At 35.2% G+C, this 24,079-nt stretch overlaps 1 protein-coding gene across 1 annotated transcript in view; it reads right to left on the bottom strand.

The window, feature by feature from the left end:
- Window positions 1-22,978, bottom strand: part of MINDY3 (MINDY lysine 48 deubiquitinase 3) — an 81,550-nt gene extending 58,572 nt beyond the window's left edge. Inside the window, exons 1-6 of the mRNA XM_006906982.3 lie at window positions 22,654-22,978; window positions 11,063-11,142; window positions 7,423-7,483; window positions 5,558-5,731; window positions 2,289-2,340; window positions 1,277-1,391 (exon numbers count right to left, since the gene is read on the bottom strand). Of these exons, the coding sequence (XP_006907044.1) occupies window positions 1,277-1,391; window positions 2,289-2,340; window positions 5,558-5,731; window positions 7,423-7,483; window positions 11,063-11,142; window positions 22,654-22,747 (576 nt within the window). The 5' untranslated portion in view covers window positions 22,748-22,978. The remainder of the gene's footprint in view (window positions 1-1,276; window positions 1,392-2,288; window positions 2,341-5,557; window positions 5,732-7,422; window positions 7,484-11,062; window positions 11,143-22,653) is intronic.
- Between the last annotated feature and the right edge of the window lie 1,101 nt (window positions 22,979-24,079).

Here is a 24,079-nt window from a genome sequence, read left to right on the forward strand (position 1 = left end):
AGTATCAAAAGTCTCAAGTATAGAAAACTTGCAGACTAATGAAGAGTCAAGATGAACTCCTAAGAAACCAGTCATCTTGGATCCCTCCACCACTGGTATTTACTTCAAACCAACCACCAAGCCCTTCTGGTTCTTTCTCTTATACATTCTCCTAAATGTTTTTAAATTGCTAAATTTAAAACATGCATCTAAATGTGCTCCCTTTATTTTCCATTTCCATGGTCAGTGCTCTAGCTAAGGGTCACGTATTTCAATGATCGCTTTTCTAGTTTTCCAAACTCTAGACTTATCTTTCACATATCAACTCCCTCCAGTACAATGCTTATCTCAACTTAAGGAATCTTTTATTAACAAGATCTTGTTGCTCCTTTGTTGAAAATGTTGTTTTGTTCTAATTTTGGCCACATGAAATCTATTTTTGCTTAATATACAAGGAAGGACCTTCATATTCTAAACCTTGTTTATATAATTGCCTGGTCTCGTCATCGACAATTGCCTTTCTGGAGCATTACTCTGCAGAAATACAGAACTATTTATGCTTCCCCAGACATGTGTTATACCCTCAACTGATCATGCGTTTATACTTGCTATTCCAACAGCTTTGCTGTCTAGAAAACTTTTCCTCATCTATCGAATGATCCCTACTATATAAAGTCTGCCCTTGATTCCATGAAATAAACTTAGGCATACTTTTACTATTTTCCTATCATGCTTTGTGCATGCAACAAACAAACACACACCAAAAAACACTGCCAAAATGGAAGTAATCATTTTTTTTTTTTTAACAACACTGAAGAGGAACCATTAAAAAAAAATTGTATCCCACATTATAAATCCAGTGCCTAGCACAGAGTCAATGCTTAATAAACATTTATCAAGTGAAAGAAGTTTGATTTTAGACATGTTACAGAAGGAGAACTTAGCGCAATGATTTATCAGATAAGTTAAAAAACAGAGTGGGGGTTAGGAAAGCTTTTGGAAGCCATTAAGGGGTCAGTTGCCTGACATTGCTAAGAACAAAGAAAATAAAATTCAGAGGAACTGAGTGTGTTTCATTGATTAGAACATTATTGATAACTTCTGCAGTCCATAACATCAGGGGTGAAAGTTTGAAAGTGGTTAAGTAACAAGTGAGTGGTGAAGAAGAGAACTATCATCAGCTTAAGAGATTTTTATTTTGAGATTTAGAAATAGGATTAAGAATAATTTTTATCCTTGTAACAGAACAAATATACTAAACTCAAACTAATAAAAGCCAGAAGAATCTTAAACAAACCTTTGTCAGTAACACAGAATACAGAAAGAGCAATACTCCAAATTTGCTTCCCCACACTGAATACTGGTCCAAGACAGCATCTTTTAATTCTGACAAACTTCTGAACGATCTTTTTCTGGGGGTGTGGTGGTGGGGGGAGTGGGGAGAAAGAATTAAGTATTAGTACCATTGTGAGATTTACTACATTCATAAGTAGGAAAATCCTTAAATTGTCTTATACATTAAAATGTATACAACAAACAGGAGATTTTCCTACGCGTCTCAAATTTTCAAATACAAATTTAGCCATTAAAAGCGAAAATTATTGCTGACGACTATCCCTACATATAATATATCCCGTTAAGACAGAATCCCACTTGGTAGGGAGCCTCTTCATCTCAGGTGAACTGTCTGGCAGATAAATTCTTCAATGATTATTCAGTTATTTAAGGAATGAAGTGGCCCTGGCTCTCTTCTGAGATGTTTTTAAGAACAAAAGCCTGAAAATTTTTAAAGCCTGAAAATTATTTAACAAATATCTGAATACCAAAAATTGTACATTTGTGGCTTCTTTTAAAGAAATTGATGTTATATTTCAAATTAAGTGCCACCTACAGTTCCATCAACATAGACATCCTTACCTTTTGTTTTGTAATATAAAATTTAAATGCTCTAATGAAAATACGACATCTTTAATAAAAATTATAAGAAGCATATTTTGGCAAACAATGAAAAATAATTCAAATATTTATCCTAGAAATCTTTATACTCCCTTGGGATAGGAAAACAGTAAGCTCAAATGATTTTTTCCTTGTAATGATGGAAAAACTTTTACTGTTATAAAAAGTGTATTTTGATAGTTAATTTAGGAATCTAAATAATTTATGTATACATTTACAAATTACTTTTTATAAATTTGAAAACAAATTAATCCTCAAGCACATAAATCTAAGCACCTTCCCATAGTATGAACAAACTTAAAATGGCAATGTGTTCACAAGGTAAGTATTTTAAATGTTCCAATGTTACTTACTGAATTAATGCATGAAATCGCTCAAAGCCAAGCTCTTCGACAGCCAAGGCAGCTATACATAAAAGACACTTTTCAGCACTACACATGGCAAATAAATGACACAAGATACACACAGCAGGCTGTAAATACTTTCAAGCAATCTAAATTTTCCCTCTTTCCTTACTCAGTTTAAAATTCTCAGTTTATTTTCAACTTCACTATAACATATTTATATTTCAACAATCTAGTTACCATGTTTTAACTAAAATGGATATAATACTGAGAATGTAGAAGGGTAATTAATAAGCACTTCTTTTCAATTCAGTTATGCTAGAGTACTTCATAAAATATGAGAAGTTACTGGCAATCACAGTGCTTCACACATCATTGTAATGTGTCCTGCACTTTTAAATAATCTTTCAATCCATAAAGCCAAATGAAATCATCATAGCTAATCTCCCGCCTTTAAAATATAAAATGTTTAGATCTGATTTAATTATTAAACAGAGGTGTATAAAAAGGCATAGCACTTTGAAACTACACAGGTTCAACAACAGCTTTAAGTTTGTTTCCTTGATAATTTGCACAACTGTTGAGAAGTTTTCAGTAACTTATTTAGATTGTTTATTAATACAGTATTATACATTTTTAAAAATGAACGGAAATCAAAGAAAGCATTTAAATCAAAGGAAGTATTTATTTAGCACTTTTCTAAGTGCCAGGCCCCTTTCCAAATGCTCTACAAGTCTTACGTCATTTAATCCTCATAACAACCCTACTTTGCTCATTTTACGGAAGAGGAAACCAAGGCACAGAGAACAATCCTCTCACATGCACATGGCCATAAACAGCAGGGCTGAGATTTCAACCCAGAGAATCTTGGCTCCCCAATGAGAAAGTCTTTAAAGATATCATACATGGATCAAAATACTTACTCTAATTTATCACAATTTCATATATTTATAAAGCGAATCTTAGTACTTTCAAATACTAATTCTCAATAGAGAATTAAAGAAATTGATTCAGTATGAATTCGAAATTCAAAAATTTTGATTTACAGTTTCAAAGGTCACACTATGCTAGTCTTTCAAAGTCTAGTTTTAATTTTCAAATGCTTCAAATTACTTCTAAAAATCATTAGAAGTCCACTGGCTTAAATAATCTTTTGATTTGTATGAGAAACAAACTGAAATTGAACCCGAGTATTCACTACTGCAAACAAGTGTGCATTATCAAAAGCCAAAAACTATACACACCACACAAGCCAATGAAAGTAATGTTTGTAAGGAATGTATTACTGACAATGGGGAAAATACTTCACATTTAAAATTTCAGGGTAAAATAAAAATTCTACCTATTTTTTTCCAAATTGTACTAATTATTCTGTGCTTGATTATCTAAGTAATGTTACGGGCATACACTACGAAAGTTGACATAAAGATAGTAATCTGGAGAAAAGAGGCAAGCAAAATAAAAAGCTCAGCAGGCAAGATGGTAGAAAAATATAAAACACAAAAAGAACATAGCTGGGAATAAAGGAAAGAACAGGTAAAATAGATCGTTACATGGAATAAAAATTTTAATATAAGTTCATTTCATTTGTCAACATCTAAGGTAAGTTCTCAAATTTTCAGTTAACAAAACTTCAAATTTATATGACATTGAAAATAAATTGAAAATATGGTTTTATTCATGTCCACTTTTAAAATGAGGCAAAGTAAATTGGAAAATTACTAAAACATGGTTTTTGGAGGGGAATTCAATATACTACGCCCACCTAAATTAGTTACTGAAGTGCCAAAATTAACGCATTACGAGGCCATTTTACCTACCACTGCAGAATGTACCACACAGTCCACTGTAAGCACACAGTATACACTAAGATACTAATGAAAAATGTTACAAAAAAAGATCTTACTATTTTCTTGCATTTTAACATTGGTACTGGCTTTAAGCACAATCTTTAAAAGAACTTTTAATGAGTTCGACTCTTCCTGTCAAAATGTTAATATCCTTGATGAAACTATTAAACATGCTTACATGCAACCCATAAAACCTGGCAAATATTTTAAAACCAATCTTAATGACATTTTTTATTATCATCCTTGTGAATATTTTCCACTTATTTTCAATTGTATTATGAACTCTAAAAATGTGAAAAAATTTTTAAAAGGTTATATTTGAAAAGTCTGAAAAAGAAATGTCATTGAACTGTTTAAATTTTAAAATTATCCCTTGTGAATGTACTATAAAAATTTGCCATTGTAACTGAAGAGGTAGGAGAGAAAACGCTGACATCACAGACATTTTAGCTCAAGGAAGCGCAGTGCCTCACTGATAGCCCTATAGGAAAAGCAAGACGTATATCGCAAGCAATCAAAATGTACTTTCTAGAAATCAGTTGTCTAATTTCTCTAAAAACAATTTCCACAGAGATGATAGTTAATGGAATGCATTATACGTAGAATAAGTCACATTAAAAATGAGCACTGGAACGATCAATTATCAAAAGCCGCCAACTAACAAAATAACTCCTGAAAAGAAAAACAGAAAAGTGAATGTATTTATCTAGCTCTGTATACCAGAAGTCTCCATTTTATTAGTTCATTCTGGCAGTTTTTAGGTCAATTACATAAGAATTTTCAAAGGCTAAAGATCACAGAATACATGATTTTTACGAATGAGAATAGTTATTTATTTTAAAGAGAAGTCTTCAAAGTATGAAAAACTTAAATGATAGCCAAATTAAATCTCATAATTAAACTACCTTAAAATAATTCATATTTAGCAACAATGTCCAAAAAGTTTGAGAAAAAATAAAGTGTAATGAAAAAACTGTCCCCATCTTTGCTCTAAGAAGCAACTAAAGATATTTAAGAAATTTTCTAATGTCAACAAAAAATTCCTTTTTTCTCCAATATCAAAGAAAACCTTAAGGCATCTGAAACTAAAGTATCTGAAAATATGTTCTTTAAACTTTCTAAATAAGAGTTTCAAAGCTTAGAAGAGTCATCAAGCAGAAGATAAGTAGAACTTTTAAAAAAGTTTAGAGATGTATTTTCTTTTTTTATTTTCCAAAAATGAAAGCAAAAAGAAACAAATGTAATATCCTATAGCGATTAAAAGAATCAAATGTGAAATGAAAAATACTCAGGCTCATCAATTAAGCTTAGGCTAAAGAAGAGAACATGTTACGAAAATTTTAAAATCTTTTCTCTCTCGAATTTTCCATAGCTTTCATTAGAACAAAGGTATAACAAATTACTTCAGGAAATAAAAATGTGTCTTACAAGAATGCTCCACTTGGCAACTGGACTCTGCCGGGCTCCCAGAAATGCCAGGCGTTTCCTCAGTCGTCTTTCCTCTTAGCCATGACACCAAGCAGTACGATCCAGAGTTGTCCCCACAGGCACTTTCTAAAATATCACACAAGGTGTGACACAGGAGTTCCTTCCGATCTTCCTCTAAAAATAACCGAAGCAGAAGTTATCACAGTTTTCTTTAGGAAAAAAAAAAAAAGAAAGAAATTATCCTGTCATGAATAACACTATTAAGGATATGTTAATGATGAAATCAAACATTTTAAATGAAGGGAAAAATCCACAGACAACTGATCTTAAATTATATTTCAGAAAAACAATATGTTTGAGGGTTAAAATGTCACCACTATATTTCCACTAATAGGAAAAAGTATCCTAAAAAATACAGAATTAAACCTTAGGAGAAAGGACATGCTACGTGCAGTAACCTGATACTGACGGCACCTTCTTAGCTGCAAAAGGAGCGCGTGAGCCATGATGTCTTCTTTACTGTAGAAGCAGGAGCATTGTAAGGGCCTGTTGAAACTTCTATTTTTCCCTCATTTCTGAATTATCTAATGTCTATGATCGCCCTGTCCCACAGGAGTAAGGATGATGAGATATCATGCTGTCAGCACATACAATATCATAGTCCATTGCATTAGCAGGGGCCATCGTGGTTCTGCTGCGTAATTCAGGAGCTACTCATACTGGACTACAGTGATCTGAGCTATACAGATTTTTATAGAAAACAGCATAAATGCTCAATTTCTTTCTGAACCTTAGCCATCCCTCCCTTTTTCAAGCAGTATCACTCTCCAAAAGTGGTATTGCATTCTGAAACTTTCAAACAAAGGGAATAAGATGTATTATATATCCTATGTAAAATTTTATGCTATAGGGAGGTTTCTATCCCTCCTAATAGATTAAAAGTTCTTTAAAGGTACAAACTGTGCCATTCACTTTAAAACCACCACAGTATTTATGACATCTGTGACACTATATAAATTTTTTATTAATGTGAATGTTTCTGTGCAAGAAATATTATAAACTGTATTAATAAAACATTCATGTTAATAGTATCTCTTGAGTATTTCTTCTCTACTAAAATCTGTTTTGTATTTCAGCTATTAATTAATAAAAAATACATGACAGGGACACTTTAACTTTTATATTCAAAAATCACTAGTAGATTCCATGTACATGGTTTGGAATGGAAGCTTTTTTACCCGTATATACAAAACCGGGATTATAATCTATCCTACCTCTTCCAGAAGTTATTGTGAGGTACACATGAAATTGTGTAAGCAAAGGAATGATCTTTGTAAACCGTCAAGCGGAATGCAAATGTTTGTTATCATCAGGTAGTACCATATAGCTCTCTGACCTAATCAATTGCAGACCTATGGCAGCTTCGTTTGCAATTTAATTCAGAATTATTTGCAATATTACTTGCAATATCTTTGCAGGAATACAAAGATAATTCTGAGTTCTTGCTCAAAGCTAATTAAGACAAAACAAACATACTTAAATGACTATTCCTTATAGTAGGCTATCATTTAACAGCTTAGGGAAATGTACCCTATTTTAACAAGAGGCCAAAGGTTTTTCCCTTAGTTATATTATCCTGTCTTATACCTCCTAGAAAAGCCAAATTTGGAAATATGCATTTAAAAATTTGGAGTCACTTTTCATGAAATTCTATGAAATATGAAAAGAAACTTACCTCACCAAAAATATCTCATTGACGGTTTATTTTTTAAGATAATTTCAACTAAACTATTGTAAGGAATGCTGCATGGATCATTTGTGAAACAGAGGAGGAAGTAAAAGTTTCTAAAAGATAGCTATCATACCTGGGCAATCCCTCCAGGAAGACTTCTCAGAAGAAAACAGGAGCTTCTTCAAAAGAAATGCCTTTATACAATTAAAACAATAATTATTAGCATGCATTATAAACATCTTTTTTTCCATTTATTTTCATTATGGTGACATTGGTTAATGAAATCCAGTAAGTTTCAGGTGTATAATTCAACAATATATGCCTTACTATTAAACATATATTATTCTTTTATTTTAAAAAGGAAGAAAACTAATTTGTACTACCTTTCTAATTTTTTTAATAGAGCTATAAAAATTTCAAATGGTTTCCCTTCACGTTCAACAGTAACTGAGCATAATTATTTATTTGGAATATACTACTATAAACTTAATTCTAGATCCATAAAATTCTTCTTTCATAACACTTATTTTCTGGTAACTAGAAGAAATGACTCAAAAAAGACACATAAATGGAAAATTTAAAAATGTAAAGTGAAGGCTGTATGGAACAGGAGGAAGCCTGCATGTCTCTTCAATTCCTTGGGGGAAAATAAATCTAAAAAGTGGTTCTGCTCCATTAGCTCTGATCTGTGATACAGTAACACTGCCAGGGCCATCACGTTACTAAAAGGAACTCCCAACTTCCTGGTTTAATGCAAAAAGCCATAAGGTTTAAAAGAAAAACAAACTGATTTCTAACCTTCCCGTAAGTGTCAACTGTGTTACACTGGAATCCGACAGAAAGTGGCTCAGTGTAATAGCGTTTCCTTCTCAAAGTGTAGTTCAAAGGCTATTTGCATCCTTTAGATAAACAAATCACCTGACTTGTTTATCTAAAATGCAGATTCTTATGCTTCCTCTATTGTATCTGAATCTTTAGGGGGTAGATTCAAGAAAAAGAGGTTACTGTGGTGATTCTTACTGTATTTGAAAGCAGTAGGGTAGGACTGAAGGACTGAATCCTGGTTCTATTATTTTACTAACTAAAAATAATAATCGCACAAGTTTTAAAAGGTTGCAGTGAGGATTATATGAGGTAATCTAAGTAATGCACTTAGCACAGTACCTGCCACTTAATAGGCGATCATTTCAAAGAATTTTAACAAGAAACTAAGTAATACTCTATAATATTCTCATAGAAATAAAATCTACAAATGGCGCAATCAAGTGCTTCCAATTTTCTCCCAAATGAAAATGACCATAAAAAATGAGTAGTATAATAACATTATAAAATTTTGGAAAAGTGAAGTGGGGTACCGATTACTAAACCACTAACAGAACTTCTTAGCGGTCTGACATGCTTTCTTCTAGTCATTTCATACCTGCTTTAAATTTTATTACAAGTGAGAAGCAGAATGGGGATGTGATTATTTTTCGTTTTTCTGTTTTCCCACAGAATTCATAACTATAATTCTTAATCTCTTAATGTCTCTTAATCAAAATTTACTTAAACATTATTTCATGTTTAAAGATTAGTGTACATTAGGTTGTTTGCAATTTTTTACTACTATAAATACAAAGCTTCTTGAATATAACATTTCTCATATTAAGGATTATTTCTTTAGGAAAGATTCACAGAAGTACAATTAATTGTATCAAATAATCTGTATTAGCCTGGGTCCAATTATAATATAAAATTCCTTCCCAAAAATCAAAGTACAAATTTGTACTTCACAGTGATAGATAGAGTGTGCCAGCACTGCCCTATCCTTACATGCGCAGGAGGTTATTTTCTATTAGATTAGAAAGAGTAAGTAGCAGCATCTAGTTACAGCTGTTATTTGTACTTTCTTGGATTACTGTTGAGGTTTAACACCTTGATACTCTAGCTGTCCAGCACTATCCCACTTGCTATGATGGCATATACATGTGCATTTCACCTATGGGGTCTTAGTGTTTTCCTAATCAATTTGTCCATTTATTGTTAATATTCACTGCAAATATTTTTCTGGGCTTGGAACTCATCCTTTCTCTTAGACTACTGACAATACATTATTTTTAGTTTTCTGTGGTTGACTATCAAGAATAAATTTGGAATATGGTACGAAATTATCAAAATTCACTTTTTTCCCCTCAAATTGCCAATCATATCAGTGACCTTAGTAAACTTATTTGCAATATTATTCTACCAATAATATTCTACCATTGATTTGTAGTTCTTTCTTTATCCCAGTATGGGATAAATTCTTGGCAAACTGCTTCATGTAATATGGTCTACTACTATATTATCTAGTTGGTTCCATAACATAGTTATTCTTCTAACAATAGTGTTAAGTTCTAATTTTTATAGTTTACAAAGTTTTAATATCTGGACTTGCTCATTTCCCTTCATTACTCTTAATGATTTAGTAGTTTTGACTTTTATATTGAAATAGTAATATAAACAAAATTTCTCTATCATTGAGAAGATTTATGTGACTATAAAACTAAATGACTACCTCAAAGACACATCAGGATTTTGAACATTACAATTATCCGTTGTTACACAGCAACCTCATTTGCAAAAGTAACTACCATTTTAGAAATATAATGAATTTATAAAACACAAAACTGCTGTGGCGTACCGTGCATTTAATTACATTCAGAGACTTGCAGTAAAGACCCGTGGGTACTATTAATGGCCCAAGAAAGACAGTGTTAATATAATCTAATTTGCATATGGGTAGGATAAGGAATCTTTGAGTTCAGATTTGAATTTGATTCCTACTAACAACCAGAATCTGCCTCAGTTACTCAACATAACAGTTCTAATAACTAACTTATAATTCAATTTTATTCTTTAGATTCAGTAACTCCCAAGCAAAGTTCAAACATTCAAATTTTACTTTTTTTTATAATTCTACTAATACAAAAAAATATATATCAACTCTTTGAAAAACCAAAATAATGACTTATAAAGGATATATTTTGTAATCAACCATGAAAAGAGATTTTTTTCCTCCTTTGGAGAACACAGTTTTAATAATGTAAGGGTATGAAGTATAAGGTTTGAGAGAGAAATCCACTTTGCAGCTAACAGTTCAGGAATGTATTCTGTATGTCCAATAAATAATAAATATCACATTAAATATTTATTCTCAAAACCTGCTGATTAAAACATAAACAATAAATTTAAGCTTCTTTTATAACAGTTCTGAAGTTACCCTGCTGTTCAGATACTATAAGTGTAACAGTAAGTTGAAAACTCAATTTTTGGCTTTAAAAATGTAATGGTTTATAAATTAGCCTTTAAAATTCAAACGATCTAACAACATCAAGATTCAAAATCAAAGACATATATTCAGATTAACCCTATCTTTTGTGTTTTGAAATCTACTTGAAATGTGTTGCTACGAATTTTATTTTCAAGGCTAAAGCTATAGCCTAAAATAGTATATACTGCCAACTTATTTTACAATTTAAGAGGTTATGATCATTAATTCTAAATTTTCTAAAAGTTGGAACACCTCTTATGTTTTCGTGAAAATAAGGATAATCAAAGGCTATTGCTGTGTAACCTGTTCGTGTTCTGAACTCGTTTTCGTTTTAGATATTTATAGCAATTTACATAAACAAAGTTAAGAGGTAACTGATCATGTCTCATGATTACATAGAGCATATATATTAGAAACAGAAAGTAAAGTATGAAATGTTTGAACACATCCCCTAAGGAGTCGGTAAAGTAGTCTATGTTACCTGAACAGGTGCAATAACAGCACAGGGGCCACCTTCAAACTGTTCTAATGCAGATCCCTCTGATTCACTAAACACAAACCCTAAAAACGAAAGCAAGTAGCAAAGATTAAAAATGTAATTCAGGTAGCAACTAAGAGAATTTTTAATGTACTTTGCTTAGAAAAAGATCACTTATCATAACAGCAAAATATCTTCAAGTCAGGGGCAATGGTTAACTTTTTGGGGGATCAAGGAACTCTTTGAGAAAAATATGGAACGCATCCCTCCCAAATGAACATGTACACGCACAGATACAATTTTGCACCGAGGGACCCCATTAAGTAGACTGGGGGAATAAAGTATGGAGTTGAATAAAAAGCACATCAAATCTGACTTTTAAATAATTTACGTGAAGACTAGACAGTCTATTTACTGAATTCAAACATATTTTTTAAGACCCTTTCCATAGAGTATCTTTTTTTCATTCCAATCTTTTGAGTCACAGTCTATTCGATAAAAATTAAATGGCATCTTACACAGTGAATGTGCTCATATTGGCTCTAGCTTAACTTAAATATTAATCAACTAGTACTGACTGAGAGCGGCTAATAGAAGCTCCTGCAGAGAGCACTTCCACACTGCAACACAGGGACAGAAGCCAGGAGAACTAGGCTCCTGTATGACCTTCAGGAAATCAATCCACCTCTCTAGGCCTCGGTGAACAATTATTTATTTATTTATTATTAAATTTATCGGAAGTGACATTGGTTAATAAAATTATATAGGTTTCAAGTGTACAATTCGATAATACATCATCTGTATACTGTACTGTGCGTTTATCGCCCAAAGTCAAATCTCCTGTCACCTTATATTTGACTACCTAAGGGTCAAGGGGGAGGGTCATATATATATGGTAACTTATCTTCAAAATGATCACTTCCAATCCCAACAAACTAGGAGTATGCAGTTTCATGAATTCAGTCATTCATCCAACAAATATTTAACAAACATCGGATACTATACCAAGCACCTAGGATATATGCGTGAATGACAGAGTCCCTGGTCTGGAGAAGCCAACAGCCCAGGTCAAGACAGATATACAAACAAATAATTACTAACATAAAGTAAACGAACGTTACGACAGAAATATGAAAAGAGTGTTGTGATACATGAAGGAATGGCTTACTCTGCTCGAGTCAAATCGTAACAGGTGACTTTAAGGCTGATCTAGAATAGGAATTTGCCAGAGAGGCAAGGGTGAGAGAGAGACTTTCAGGTAAAGAAAACACTTTCACTAAAGGAAAAAGGGTTGGTAAAACAGGGCAAGTTTATGGATGGGAGGGAAATTTAACGTAGCTGAATGGCAGACGGGGGGAGATAGTAAATGTGAGGTGAAGCTGGTTAATGCTGGGAAAGATCACACCATGACGAGTGCTAATTAAAGTACTAATACAATCATACTGGGTTTTTTTGTATTTGTTTTTTTTTAAAGGATCAGAGTGGGGATGAGGCTATTCAACAGCTCTACAGAAACAGAGCCAACGTAATAAAAGCAAGATTAGTGTAGAGGAGAAACTATATCTGAACAACATTTATGTGGTAAAAATTAAGATTTGATGAATATTGGCAAGTGGGCCAAAGGCTTGGTACAAAACAAATTAGAGCTGACCGGTTTCTAGCTTGAGATACTAGGTGATAGCAAGTGAGGTAAGAATAGCATAGAGGATCCTATCCCATCCCACCTCCTCTCTCTTTACCTTTCAACCTCCTTCTTTCAAATAGTATTTAAACACGTGTCTTACATACTTAAAAAAAAAAAAAAATCATCCTTAAGAGTCCACCAAAAACTCCTTGATATTTGCCCAAAGGAGTTGAAACTTACATCTACAACAAAAAAATACACATAGATTTTAATAGCACCTCTATTCATAAATGCTAAAATTTGGAAGCAGCCAAGATGTCTTTCAGTAGGTGAATGGATAAATTATGGTATATCCAGACAATGGAATATTATTTGGCACTATAAAAGAAATGAGCTTGCAAGCCATGAAAAGACATAGAAGAATCTTAAATGCACATTACTAGGTAAAATAAACCAACCTGAAAAGGCTACATACTATATGATTTCAACTATATGACATTCTGGAAAAGGCAAGACTATGGAGACAGTAAGACCTATGGTTGCCTGGTGGAGGGCGGAGGGATGAGAGATAAATAGGGGGAGCACAAAGGATTTTCTAAGGCAGTTAAAATACAATGACACCATAATGACGGATATGTCATCATACATTTGTCAAGACCCATAAAATGTACCACACCCAGAGTGAACCATAATGTAAAGTACAAACACTGGGTGATAATAAAGTGTCAATAAAGGTTCATCAATTTTAACAATATCCTGTGATGGAAGATGTTGATAATGGGGAAGATTATGCATGTGTGGGAGCAGGAAATCTCTGTACATTTCCCATAATTCTTCTGTGAACCTGCTCTAAAAAAGTAAAGTATTAATGAAAAAATAATTTCACCATAAAAAAAAAATCCATCAAAAACTCCAACTGCCACTCCAAAGCACACCTAGTTGTCTATAGACACTGTCCCAACTTCCTTACCTCACAATTCACTCAGCCCACCATCAGCTGGTTTTCAACCTGTGACTACACCAAACTCATTTTCACCGCAGGTTCATCAATAACCAGTAAAAACGATTTCTCAAGTCTTTTTTAATCTCTCAGAGAATCATATGAAATGCTGACCACTGACTTAAAACCTTTGTCCACTGGCTTTAGTGGTCCATCCTGTCTCAAATTTTCCTTGATCTCCTTGATCGACTCCTTTTAAACATTAATGTTCCTCAGGTCTTGGCTTTAGAATCTATGTTCTTTTCATTCTACACACTCTCCCTGGGTAACTCATCTACTCCTAAGGATTTCCGTTTCCGGTTATAATCAGATCATTCCCAAACTGAGCCCAGATTAGGCCAGACACAGACGAAGCCTAACTGCCTTAACATGGTCCTGTACGATCGGGCTCCTGCCTGCACCTCCTACCTCACCCTTTGCCATTCTCCTTTTAGACTCCAGGTATGCTGAGCTTCTTTTAGCCCTCAAATGCCCGTATTTCTCTGGTTTCTTCTACCCGATGAACATGTTGTTCCCTCAGCTTAAAACATGTGCTAATGTTTTGTCTGAAAACACTCCGACTTATCTTTTAGGCTACACCTTAAGGTAAGGTGCTCTTGGTTCAAGGATCTGGCCACTTCTACCACATCTCCAGTCCACCTTCAGGTTCTAACCACCCTCATCTCGCACCTAGAGGACTGTTAAGTTTCCAACCAGACCCCTCCATCTCGCCATACTCCCATAATCCTTATCTAGTCACCATAGTTACAAGAGAAATATTTTAGATAAGGAAATGTGATTTTGCCACAGCCTGCTTAAAACATACCAATGGCTTCTCAGTGCAATTAGAATAAAACTCAAACCACATTTTACAACCTAAAATATACTATATGATCTCACCCTTCCTCAGTTCGCTCTTACCTTTACCATCTACAGTTCTAAGACCTTAGGCCCTTAGAACATCCCAAGGTCTTTACCTGGGGCCTTGATGCCTGCTGTTCCTTCTGCATGAAATGCTCTTTTTCTTTCTCTCCATGTGGCTGAATCCTTCTCATTCTTGAGGGCGTGGTTTAGGCATTAACTCTTCAGAGAGAGATTCCTTGACAAACCTATCTAAGTAGATCTTTCCTACCATCCCCACAACCAGCACTTATCATACTCTGTAATTATATTATCGTTTGTTTACTTGTTTATTATATTTCTTGCCTTCCAGGTATCTTGCCTGCTACCCTGACCACTGTTTTCCTAGTATGTTATATAGCTAATGCTCAGTAAATACTTGAAGTTTTGGGAGGGAAGATAATGGAAGACACTGTTTCTGGAAATGCCAAATTCAGTCTCAAAAATGTTAGACAACCATTTGGCATCATTCAGACCAAGTGGGAAATATAGGTCTGGAACGTAGCACAGGGGTTGGGATTGGAGACAGTAACTTGAATCATCCTAAACAATGTGGCAGTCAAAGTGAATGAGAACATGTAGAACAAAGATAATGAAGTTGGGAACATTTAAGAGTGAGCAGAGGGTGAGTCAGCAAAGGAGACTTACAACAATTACAAAGGTAACAAAAAGCTACACTAAGTCCTAGAAAGGAAAAATCAGGAAGCAAAGACTAGTCACTTGTTACATATGCTGCTGAGCAGAGTTAAAAAAATAAAGTATTGGATAAAGCATGTCTCTGGGAATACTAAAAAAATAAATTTAGAGTGCTGGGGAGAGTAGCTGTATTTTCAAGGGTTGAGGTATGATTCAGAATACAAGCAAATGCAAACTATTAAACAAGTAAAGGTTTGAAAAAGGATGATAGAGTGAAGGGTAGTTGAATAAAGAATTATTATTTTTATATCCTGAAGGACATGACTTTAAAAAAAAAAAAAAGAGAGAGAGATTCCATGAAAAAGAAGTTTGGGGACTCCACTTCCTGAAACAGCTGAGGAAGTGTAGTTTGGTGGTGCTGGGACTGGATGAAGTGGGGTCTACAGAGCCCCAGAAGTCCTACAGAGTCTTTCAGGGGCTTTTTAGAGGTTAACCTCATTCCTTTTCATAATAATACCAAGACACTGCCCTTTTCACTGTGTGGACGTTCTCAGTGATGGCATAAATCAATACTGGGTTAAACTGCTGGTGCCTGAGCACACGTCAAGACAGTGACATCGAGCTGTATTAGTGGTCACTGCACTAGTCACCATATGCTCTCAAACGCACAAAAAAAGTCAATTTAAAAAAAACGCCCTTACTGTTGCAATAAAAACTACTAATTTTGTTAAATCTTGACCTTAAATACAATGTCCTTTTAAAAAATAATCTGTGTGACAAAATGAAACTACCCATGAAGCACTTCTGCTACATACTAAAGTATCGTGATTGATAGCTGTCTCAAAGAAAAGCACATGAGTCATTTTCTGAATTGCGAGCTGAACTAACTGCTTTTTTTTGTGGAGCACTATTTTTACTTTCAACAGCTACACTGACAAACTATGATTACTGAGACTTCGGTATTTGTCAGACAGTTTTTCAGAAATGAACGAAGTAAGCCTGATGCTTCATAGAAAATGACAGTATTTTTGCCAGTCATAAAATTTCAAGCTTTCAAGCAATATCTAAAATTTTAGAAAATTTGTGTCCACCACTGTGAGGTTGACAGCTTCTCAATGTTTAGATATTTTTCTGATGAGGTCAGTGGTTATAAGTAATAGTAAGACACTGACCTTTTCGCTTGGTATTACTGTGACTTTTGATATTGTATAATGAAATGTATTAACATTTGAAAAACCTTCATAAACCGGTGGACCAGTAACCTCCAAATGACCGATGTGTGCTGTTAGAAATTAATTCACGGGTAAAAGATCCATTCAAAGTACAAGACCAATCAATAGATTTCAATTCGGCAAAGTATGAAAAGTTTATTGATACGGCTTTGGATTCTGTATTGCAGCTAACCTCTAAGAAACGAGCACTTGTCGAGTTTTGGTGTGGTATCAACAAAGAACATCCATAATTATCTGAAAAGGCTATTACGATGCCCCTACTTTACCAATTACATATCTGTGTGAGGCTGGATTTCTGCATATGCTTCAACTGAATCAACATATTGCAACAGACTGAATGGAGAAAGAAGCAAGTGTGAGAATCCGGTTATCTTCTGATGAGCTAGATATTAAAGAGAAATTTGCAAAAATGTGAAACGATGCCACGGGTCGCAGTAATTTTTTTTTTTTTTTCATATTGACGTCCTTAATTTTTAAGAGTCTAATAGGGCCCTGAGTTCAAAAAACTTGAGATCTACTGGTCTAGGAGAAGTAACTCTTAGCAGGCTTCTAAGCGACACATTTAGGCAAAGAAGAAGTGAGAAGAGGTTACTCACTGAGAGTGAGGAATGAAAGAGGTAGAGAACTGAGAATTTTAATTTTGAAAAATATAAAAGCTGGCAAAGATAAAGAACTAAGAGAAAACACTGAGGGCTTGGCTAAGGTTTAATGACTACATTTGTATTGATGTTGGTCAGTTTTCTCCAGCAATATGCAGTAGCCTGGGAGAAGAAGAGTAGATGACAGGCTAAATGGAAGACTGGAAAAAGGCAAGGTGAATGGGATAAATTTAATAAGGACAAATGAGAACTAAGGGGGCTGGTTATCACATTAAGACAACCAAACCGGAGGTCCAACGTAGGAACAAGAGGTGAAGCCAGAAGGCCTCCACTCTTTGTCTAGCTCTCACCCTCCTGGGGATAAAGAAAGGGTCCCTGGTGTTGGGGCCAAGTGCAGAGGTGAAACTAGGCTCTATCAAACTTTTGGGGTAAGAAATATAAATCAGTAATGGATTCTTGCCTTCCTTAAAATTCCTAATAATGTAATGCGATTTTCAAGAACCATGGGTGAGATTTATAGTCTGAAATGCATTATAGTGAGGTGCTTTGTACTTTAGATATAAAAACCCCCATGGAGATAATTCTAGGCAGTTCTTCTTTAAGCCAAATTCTGTTTAATTACACTATGTTGGAATGTGTTCACTGATAATGAACAAAGGCTATCAGAGCTTAAAAGGAAATAAAGTCAGCTAAATGAAAATTAAGTATTCTATCCTAAAACAGGACTATGCTAAGTAGGTTTCTCCTTTTATAATAAGGTTTCACTTGAATTTGAATTTTTAAAGCCATAAAGTTACTTTCCTTGTCATATGTTCTCTTATCAAATTATTTCCTAGTTTTAAAAGGAATTAACTTATAAAATGGCTGTTTTTTTCTGATTAGATCTGAACACCATCTAATGTATCAGATACTACACATAAGATTTTGTGTCTCCTTCCACAGTACTATAAACACAGAAGTCTTTGTTAGTCTTATAACTCATAACTAATTTAAACCTAAGCCATGAGCTTCTTTGAATCTTCCCGTATTTTATTTTTATATGACTTACTATGCACAAATACATTATTCAAACCAGTTTGACAACTATTGCCTCTATAATTCTAGTCTTCTATGTAAACAAAAGACCACAGAAAGACTTGGTTTGTCGTTACAAATTAGATAGTGGTTGAGTCACAGTTTCACTGGGCCTTAGTTTCCTCATCTATAAAAATGAAGATAACTACATTTATCCTTTGCTATATCTCAGGGTTGTTGCAAGGATTAAGATTTTTGAAAACTGGAAAGTATAATATAAATGTAAGATATTATAATAGATACTTTGAACTAAAAAAAATATTCAAAATACTAAGAAATTAACTTTGTCATATAAACTTATGAACTGTGAGTTTAAAACATTGGATTTTAGGTGAATTATAATTTAGGTATGCTGGAGAAAGGAAAATACACTTGAGAGGAATAAAAGGTTTTCAACAACAAAAACCTCTGAAATGATGATCCACAATATTAACTTATCCTCACTTTGGAAGAAAAATTAACCATACTTGTGTGTCATTTTACTACTTTTGTAAAATGCTAAGTCATGTTATAATAAAAATCCAAATATACTTTTGAACTTTAATGCAAATGTATTAACTCCTAAATGCATACATTTTATACTTACATTTTAACTGATCCTTAACTTTTCTTAAGTTATAGGTTAAATGTCATTTTTTCATTTTATGTAACAAAAACTGTCCTATACTGAAAGTCCAAAACCCTAATTTCAACCAACTACAGCTCCTACCTCTCCAACCCCCAAAATTGAACTGTTATAAATAGCAAAATTGGATTTCTCCTTTCCTGGCTAATTTTTATATGAAACCATAAAATAACTTAAAGCTTGGAGAAAGAGGGCTAAAAAAGGAAAAAAAAAAAAAAAAAATGGCTTCTCAGAGTTTATAATCTAGATCAGGGGTTGGCCCGTTTGTCCAAATGCGGTTTTGGAATATAGCCACACCCACATTATCTAGGGCCGCTTTTGCTGCAATGGCAGAGATGAGTATTGAGACAGAGACTAAATAAAGGCCATGGCCTGTACAGAAAAAGTCTGCCAAACACTGAGCTACACGATCAATACATAAAAGAAAACAAATTCCCAATAAGCCAAAATGTTGTCATTTATAATACGCTCACTACTTGCTTCTGTTAGACCGGATGACTTTTTTTTTTTTGGTTCTGCTGGGATGTGGTCCATCTGACCACTTCCTACCGTCTCCACTGCTACCAGCTTGGGCCAACATTCCCGGCTTACTGCAACTGTCTCTCATTTGATCTTGTTTATCACTCAATTCACTAGTCTAACCTCAAAAACAGTAATCGGACGAATCTTTTAAAAATTTCTGCTGTATCTCTTCTTTGCTCCAAGCCTTCCAATGACCTCTCATTGCAGTCAGAATAAAAGCATCAATGTCCTTACAATGGCCTATAAAACCTTCTATAATTTGGGCCATATTATTTCTTACCTCATTCTTTATTACTCTCTCCTTTCATTTCTTTTCCAGCCAAACTAACTTTCTTCCTGTTCCTTGAACAAAAAGCCATGCATGTTCTCTATTCAAGACGGCCATTCTCTCTGCCTGGAACATTTTTTCTTCAGTTATCTGCATGACTAACTCAGTTACTTCAAGTGTTTGCTCAAACCTCATCTTCAAAGGAACCTACTGAGACGATCCCATCCCATTATTCCTTATTTCTTTATCTTCTAATGATTACATATACTTACTTTATGCTACATTATGTTTATTGTCTGTCTTTCCCTTCCGCCGTACCATGTCTAAGCTGCAGAGGCCTGGCACACTGTTGTGTGTGAGGAGGAGGGAGTGAAGAATAAATGATGCTTGTGAAAAGGAGTTAGAAAACATGCTTTTCTTTAAAAATTATTATAGGCAGCTGAGCAGGAGGAAAGCAGACCAAGTAAAGAATTTCCAAGTTAAAAAAAACAACAACTTCAAACCTTGAAATTACATGACTTATTGCATTTAAAATAAAAACGGGCAAAAAACCACTACTTTTTTAAGAAAAAAGATTTTCAGAAGATATTATCTATGACTGCCAAATGAAATTTAAAAAACGTGTCACTCCTGAGGCATACTATTTAACATAGTATTGAAAACTGCCAAATCAATTAGAGAAAAAAAACCAATTACTTGCTGTGGAAATTCATGCAGCTTATTGTTTTAACATATCAAAAGAATTTAACATCACCAATCAATATAGTTTTATAAATGGAATATCCTTAAACATAATTTTATAAATATTTACCCCAAACATTTTATACCTGTAACTTGCTTCCAAAAGACTAATAACATCACAGCTACCAATTCAAAGCAGTTACAGACTATGAAATAAAACCAAAGTTAATGTCACATTATGAATGCAGTATGGCAAATGCAGCAAAGCAGTGTCTTCTGCCTAGTCCCATAATCCCAAATGACTGCCACAGCAATCTTTAGCGATGCTTTCAGCCTCTAAGAATGAATAAATGAATACAGTGGTTAACAAAGCAAAACCAACAACAACATTCTTCTGATTCAGAGGTGATAACTGAAAAATACATATTTGGTTGCCCTCAAATCTCCATCAATTTCAGACCTTGAAGAATTACAAATCCACAATATAAGTACACTCTCTGAAAAGCAAAAAAGCAAAAAAAAAAAAAAAAAAATCTTTTCTTTTGAAATGCTATTGACTGAATGAATCCTGTTCAGAAACTTCTGCATGACTAAAGATGGCAGAAATTATAATATCAGTATAATATCTATTTTAAATGATTATCCATCAAATAAATAATAATAATTTCTTATAACTGTCGGGGTACTGCCAGAGAGGGATCTTGGGCTTAGCCTATAATTAAACACTTTTTAAATTAGGCTAACATCTTCGGAATGTTTACTACATGACAGATATTGTGCTAAGTGCCTAAGTGTATTTACATGTCTTTAATCCTCACAACATTCCTATATGATTGACACTACTATTATCTGCATTTACAGAGAAGGAAACTGAAGCTTAAATAAGTTAAGTAATCTAAACCTAGGACTTACATATGCCTATTCCAAAGCCTGATCTAGAGCACAGCTAGATCTGCCTCTCTGAATTCTCCTTGAATCTGCATCACAGTATAAATATAAAGGAGGCAGGGTATTACCTTATTCTACATTGTAAATGCTTAATTAATATTGACTACACGGGAAGTAAAGTTCTTAATCCTTCACAGTCTTGTGTGTTTTACGGCTGTTTACAATTAAGATAAATAAATCGAAAGTAAGTTTTAAAATAAACTCTGCAAATGTGGGTGTCTAAGATTTCAGAAAATATTAGTTAAGTGACATAATTAAATGTACAAAAAGAGCCAAACCAATTACACACAATTTACTCCCACTTCTATCAATTTGTGCGACTTTGGCCTGGTCATTTAGCTTTCCTTCGTGGCTCGTTTTTCTCACATGCAAAACAAGAATGATGAACTAAATAACCTGACTGTAATACATTACGATTCTAAGTTTACCGGACCTTAAAGGATACATACTTAGGAGGGAGGAAGGGCTTATTTACACCATGAATTTGTTACAAAATACACATCATGAAGAAGGGACTTAGATTTACTATGCTAAAATTACCCTCAATCCTTAGAAAACAAGTATTCTATAAATAAATGTTTTAATAATAGTAATAAATAGCTATTATTTATTAGCCTCTTTTTTTTTACACATATATTAACAATACATTACTGACTCCAAAGAATAAGCACTTAACCACTTAACTTCACCAGTCTTTCTTGTCACCCTAAGTAATGTGTTTGTGGCGTTTTAATATTAAAACTTAAGAATTAGGGATAATTTCTAGCATAAAGTTCCCAGCACAGAGCCTGTCACAGTGCACTAATTCAATATATGGTAATTTTTATTTCATTATTATTCGTATTATCAATAAAACTCGTATAACTCAAAATCGTGTCTGGGTAACTAGGCACAGCGAGTCCCTACGACCGTAATTCTTTTAACTGTAACAGATACGAAACCATTTCAAAACCGGGGATACGTTGGGTTGAAAGAACACTTTGTAGGAAACAATGTATTTATTTACGCACCACATACCATGACTAACCACATGATTAAAACAACAAAAGTGCTTTCTGGAATTAGCCACTTTGTCTTTCCTGTGGACTTCCCTCCCTCCAAATTAGACCAAACACCAAGAGCAAAGCCTTGTTCGGGGGGGTGGGGGGGTGGGGAATTCAGACGCCCACGCAACTTCTTGAGAAACTGACCCCACGGCAGAGGGCACACCTTCAGTGTCACACAATGCAGCCCGGCCACCCTCTTCCTCTCCGGCCGAAGGGCAGCCCAGGGAGGGGCAAAGGAGCTTCGGGTCTCTAGAGGACAGCTGAAACCACTCTCCTACTCGCCCTCTCCCACCCCCAGGGCAGGCGCGGAGTTTCCAGAAAGTCCAGTTCCTGAGCCGGGCACGGGAACTGAGACAGAGTGCGGGGCACGCGAGGGTGCTGGCTGGCGCGAGGGGCGTCACGGCCAGACGCTCCCGGGGCAAGGGAAGCGGCGCTGGAAGTGAGAGCCCGGCCAGGGTACCTTGCGTCCAGCGGCAGAAGATGGTGTCGGAGAGACCCGGACTGCTCTTCGTGCCCCACACCAGCTCCACCAGCTCTTTAGTCAGTTCGGACATGATGGGGTAGCGGCGAGAGGGTCTTTGCTGTCACTCCTGCCCCGGAACATGGGGAAGGGGCGGCTCCGGAGACGGGAGCTGCGGGAAGGCAGCGGCCAAGGACTTGGAAGGTTTGACGCGAGGAAGGGGAGAGGAGAGAGATGTACATGCAGGGACCCCGCCTGTCAAACCCGGTCGGATCGGCAGCTATGAGTTTCCCGTACCGGAAGTGCCCCAGCCACTTCCGGCTCCTCTTTCGCTACCGCCCCCACACCCGGACGCCCGGGGAGTCACCTCCCCGGAAGCGGAAGTGGGGGGGTGCAGGAAGAGCTGTGGACGGGGGTGGAGGCCCCTGATGGCCCTGAGCTCAGGCCGGGGCCCTTCGGTCGCAGTGGTAGCTTTTGCGTTAGAAGGTGCGCCACATCTCGTGGACGCTGGCATCTTTCTGACATCCTGGGACACAGCCTCCCTCTGCGCACTACTCTGGTCTTAGCTGGAGGCTCTGAGGCCCAAGCTCTAGAGCATAGCCTATTCCTTAAAATTTATAATATTAATTAGGCTAAACTACAGCTGTAAGACGATGGTTGAGTCTCAACGAGGAAGCAAGCATGTCTGTGTAGAGAGCCCCCAATAAATTGGAGGCTGTCAGCCTCTGGGCCTCGATAAAGCGTATAAAGTTGAATCAACCATTAAAAACATAACCAAAGAGGGTGGCGTAACGGGCTTTAGAAATGTCCACCAGGTGTAATGCAGAATCACAAAGCTATTTATAGGAAAACAGATTCAAAGCAGCCTGTTCGCAAATAGTAGAGGCATTTCGTCTCCACTGAGAAGTGGAGCTGGTGTGGGGCTCCAAGAGCAGTCCGGATCTCTCCGACATTTTGAGAAGTTGTATGGGCAACACCTGAACTAAAGTCCAGGTTTTAATTATTGACAAGCATTCAGTTAAATTTAGTTTGTGAAAACTTCTATTTGCACCGCTTAAAAATAAGAAATCTTAATATTCGCTGCCGTTTGAATTTAAAACAAAATTCTGTTGGGTAACAAATAAGAGGGTTTTGCTAATTTGTACTTTAATTCTGACTTCAGCAACCTTTGCTGTAATAAAAGGAATTGTTCAAGGTGTCTAAATTATATCCATAGCAGCCTTCTTGAAATTATATCCATAGCAGCCTTCTTGATTTTTATTCCCTTTGGAATACCCTTTATCCTATTTTGCAAACCAAATCTTACTCATTTTTTCAAGACATAAATGCCACTTTGCAATAATGCTTTCTCCAGTCATTAAAATGAAAAGTAACAATTTTAGCTTCTGAAATTTCATAGTACCTACCTTATCTGTAAATTTCTTAT

Source organism: Pteropus alecto, unplaced genomic scaffold (assembly GCF_000325575.1).
Source record: "Pteropus alecto unplaced genomic scaffold, ASM32557v1 scaffold11, whole genome shotgun sequence".
NCBI lineage: Eukaryota > Metazoa > Chordata > Mammalia > Chiroptera > Pteropodidae > Pteropus > Pteropus alecto.